Here is a 3485-nt window from a genome sequence, read left to right on the forward strand (position 1 = left end):
GTGTATTGAGCACGTGTTAGGAACTCAGTGCTATTTGGAAAAAAGAAAAGAAAACTCAATAACTTTTATGCCCTCTTGAGGTAGTTCCTGGGATAAGGTGGGCAATTACTGGAAAAACAGACAGACAAGCATGAGTTGACACAGATGTGTCTTAGATTAGGACTTCGAATGATTGGGTATGATGTTTCCACTAACGAACACTGAGAGGCTGCAGGAGTAGGGAGGGACAGGTTTGGAAGCCAGGCAGATTATGAACTTAGTTTTGAGTGTTTTGGATTGAGATGCCTGTGGGACATTGACTGGACTAGTAACAGTATGAAGATGGACATGTATGTCTGGACTTTGGGAGCTCTGGGCTGGAGATATACCTGTCTTTGGGAGTAGGTTAATGGTGGTTGGAGCCATGGAAGTAAGTCAAATCACTCAAGTAGAGTACAGTGTGGGAAGAAAAGAGAGCTCAGAATAGGACCCTGAGAAACACCATCATTTAAGGTGCAGCCACAGGAAGTGGAGCCTGCCCACAACACTGGGAAGAAGCCAGGGTATAGAAGAATGCTGTTTGTCTCTCACTTCTAGATGTCTTCCCTGGTTATAAGCACAAGGGTGGGTAACATAGTGGTAGTGATGGGCAGAGCAGTGTGGAGGGGGCTGGAGGCTGTGGGGGAAACTACGCTGCCAGTGAGATGGTGTTGGCGTGACAGGCTACATTGAGTTCTAGTTCTAGAAAGCATAGAAGGGGACTGGGATTTTGAATTTCTGGATTCTATGCTTTCTCTGCCACTTCACGTTTCACCAAACATCCTTTCCTTACTCTGAATCATAGCCTGTGTAGGAAACTCTCTTTCCAAATATGGGAAGGGAGGTATAATAAGGAAGCAGAGATAGCTTGGGGAAGAAGAGGGGGTGTTTTGTTGAGTGTGAGTATATGTGTATGTGTGGGTGTTGTGCACACAGGTGCACGTTGTTACTATGTGTTCCTCTGTATGTATATGCATATGAGGGTGTTTATGTGTGTGCCTTATGTTGGCATGTAGGTATGTATGCGTGTATATGTGTATGATATGTGTATGTTTTTCTCTCTGTGAATATCTATCAATACAAGTACAGAAATTGAGAGGAAACATTAAGAAACTTTTAGGGGCTGCGTGCCACGGCTGATGCCTATAATCCCAGCACTTTGGGAGGTCCAGGTGGGTAGATCACTTGAGCCCAGGAGTTGAGGGATCGCTTGAGCCCAGGAGTTTGAGACCAGCCTGGGTAACATGGTGAAACCCTGTCTTTACAAAAAAATGCAAACATTAGCCAGGTGCAGTGCTGTGCTTGTACGTGTAGTCCCAGATACGCAGGAGGCTGAGATGGGAGGATCACATGAGCCCAGGATGTCGAGGCTATAATGAGCAGAGATTGGGCCACTGCACTGCAGCATGGGCGACAGAGTGAGACCTTGTGTGAAAAAAAAAAAAACAAAAAAACCAGTAACTGTTATGGCAATTTGACAGAGTATTTTCTATTAATTAAATCTAGTAATAAAACAATTGGGCTTGTATTTTCTATAGTTATATTTCATTTTCTAGTAATTCATTGTACTGTATTGTACAAAAGTATTGGTCTATGGCCGATTGCATATAAAACTGCTCCTTTACCACAGTTAGTCTTCAGTAATGACTAAGACCAGATCAGGATTCTTAGTAGGTCCTGATCCTGAAATTCCCCAGGGAGGGAAGTTCACTCCAGAATGCTGAGGGTCCTGCTTTGGGTCACGTTGATGAAGCATGAACTCAGGTCTTGTGCACAAACAAGGGGGTCAGGCCTCAGACCTGACTGGCATCCCAGGGCTCAGCCTGTCCTTCCTGTCACTCTACCCCTTCACATGAGAGGGGACAACCAGAGAGCCCTCAAGGGGCTGGAGGACAGAATCAAGTCAGCTTCCGAGACTGTGCCTGCTCAGGGTGCTGCTTTCCCTCCGGCCTGCAAGGCAGGTGGAGCTGATGCCTCACAGAGTCAAGTGTTTCAGGGCCTTTTCAGGGCCTCAGAATTGGAGCTCCAAACCTCTCCACTTACCCCAAGACAGTAACACACACTCCATCAGCAACAGCAGAGTCTTTATTACAGCAAGATCAGATGCATCTCTTTGCCCAACACAGGGAACACAGCAGATTCCCCTTCCTTCCTTCCTTCCTTAGATAATTACCCCTGTCTGGGATCTCCCTGAACTGTCCAGCCACAGCCCTTCCAAGCATCTTATTTTACATTTGTAATTTTATATCCTTTTTCTTTAAAAGGGTCTTCAAAATTAGATAAGCCACAGGCCTCACCAAACCTGGATCCATCCTTGTGGGGATCCTGAGGGCTTGACTCTGGAAGGGCTGCAAAGTAAGCTACAATGAAAGGCTGAAGAGAATCTGCTGTCTTCCCTCATTCTTTAAAGTGTCTTTAAAACTCCCTAAGAAACCAAGACTATGTGAGGTTGGGTGTGTGTGAAGGAAATGATATTTGCAACGAGGAGCAAGGATTAATAACGAACTGGAGGGAGGAAAAGCAGCAGTGTACAGTCTGCAGAGTGTGAGGTGGAATGTGGGCGCCAGGCCTTAGACAACTTTATCCAAGTGCACAGGAACAAGTGGGTACCCTGGGTCACCCTGTTGTGGAGGGTCACAGGCCACTATGTAAGGTGCGTTCAGGTGCTTCTCTTTGTACCTGCAGTTTGGGTACTTCCCTGAAGTGAGCTCACACATGGTCAGGGACACGGGCCTGCTGCTCTGGTGGCAGTTTTTATGGCGATTCTTGCAGGCTATGTTGGGGGTCTGGCAGGTGGTGGCCACACCGGAGAAGGGCTCATGCAGGAAGGTGTTGAGGTCTTTGCACCATTCTGTGTACTTACTGAGGCTGAGTAGAATGCTTCAGGGCTGGGCTGCACATGCTGAGTTTTAAACCACTGAGATGAGGTCACGTCCTTGGACTTGGCACTGACTGGGATCTCTGCCACCCACAGCCCCAGAAGCAGCAGCAGCAAGGGGCAGCATCCTGCTCTGGCCGATGCCATCTCTCCTAAGGGAGACAGTGGAACAGAGAGGGGAGGTAGGTGGATGAATAGGTCATCTTGGGGGAGCCTTGCTAGTCCTTCTAAGAATTTCATACCCTAAGTCAGTTATTTTAGGGCAATGTGCAGCCTAAAATATTGAACACCCCTGGCATTCTATTGTTTAGTACCAGCCGATAATGTGCCTTTTTGTGCCTCTAATAAACACTTATCTTGTTTACCCCTCACAACAGTTTTATGTGGTATGGTTACCTTTCATATATATATATATGAATAAAATGAGAAAAGGTAAGAAAATTCCATATCATCCCACAGCTAGAGTGTGTCGAATACGAAATTTTAACCAGGACCTCTCAGGTGCCCTAACTCCTATTCTCCCCACACTCCCAGGTATCTTTTCTGAGACTCTGAGAAATCACAAAGAGAAACTAAATTTTTTTTTTCT

General features: G+C 46.2%; 1 protein-coding gene across 1 annotated transcript; it reads right to left on the bottom strand.

Moving 5' to 3' along the window:
* Positions 1-2384: 2384 nt before the first annotated feature.
* Positions 2385-3162, bottom strand: RNASE8 (ribonuclease A family member 8). Its single transcript, XM_031668263.1, is given in 2 exon segments — positions 2385-2884; positions 2887-3162. Coding segments are annotated over 2 exon segments (546 nt in total). The 5' UTR covers positions 3137-3162; the 3' UTR covers positions 2385-2588.
* Positions 3163-3485: the final 323 nt, after the last annotated feature.

This window comes from Papio anubis, chromosome 7, assembly GCF_008728515.1.
Source record: "Papio anubis isolate 15944 chromosome 7, Panubis1.0, whole genome shotgun sequence".
Classification (NCBI taxonomy): Eukaryota; Metazoa; Chordata; class Mammalia; order Primates; family Cercopithecidae; genus Papio; species Papio anubis.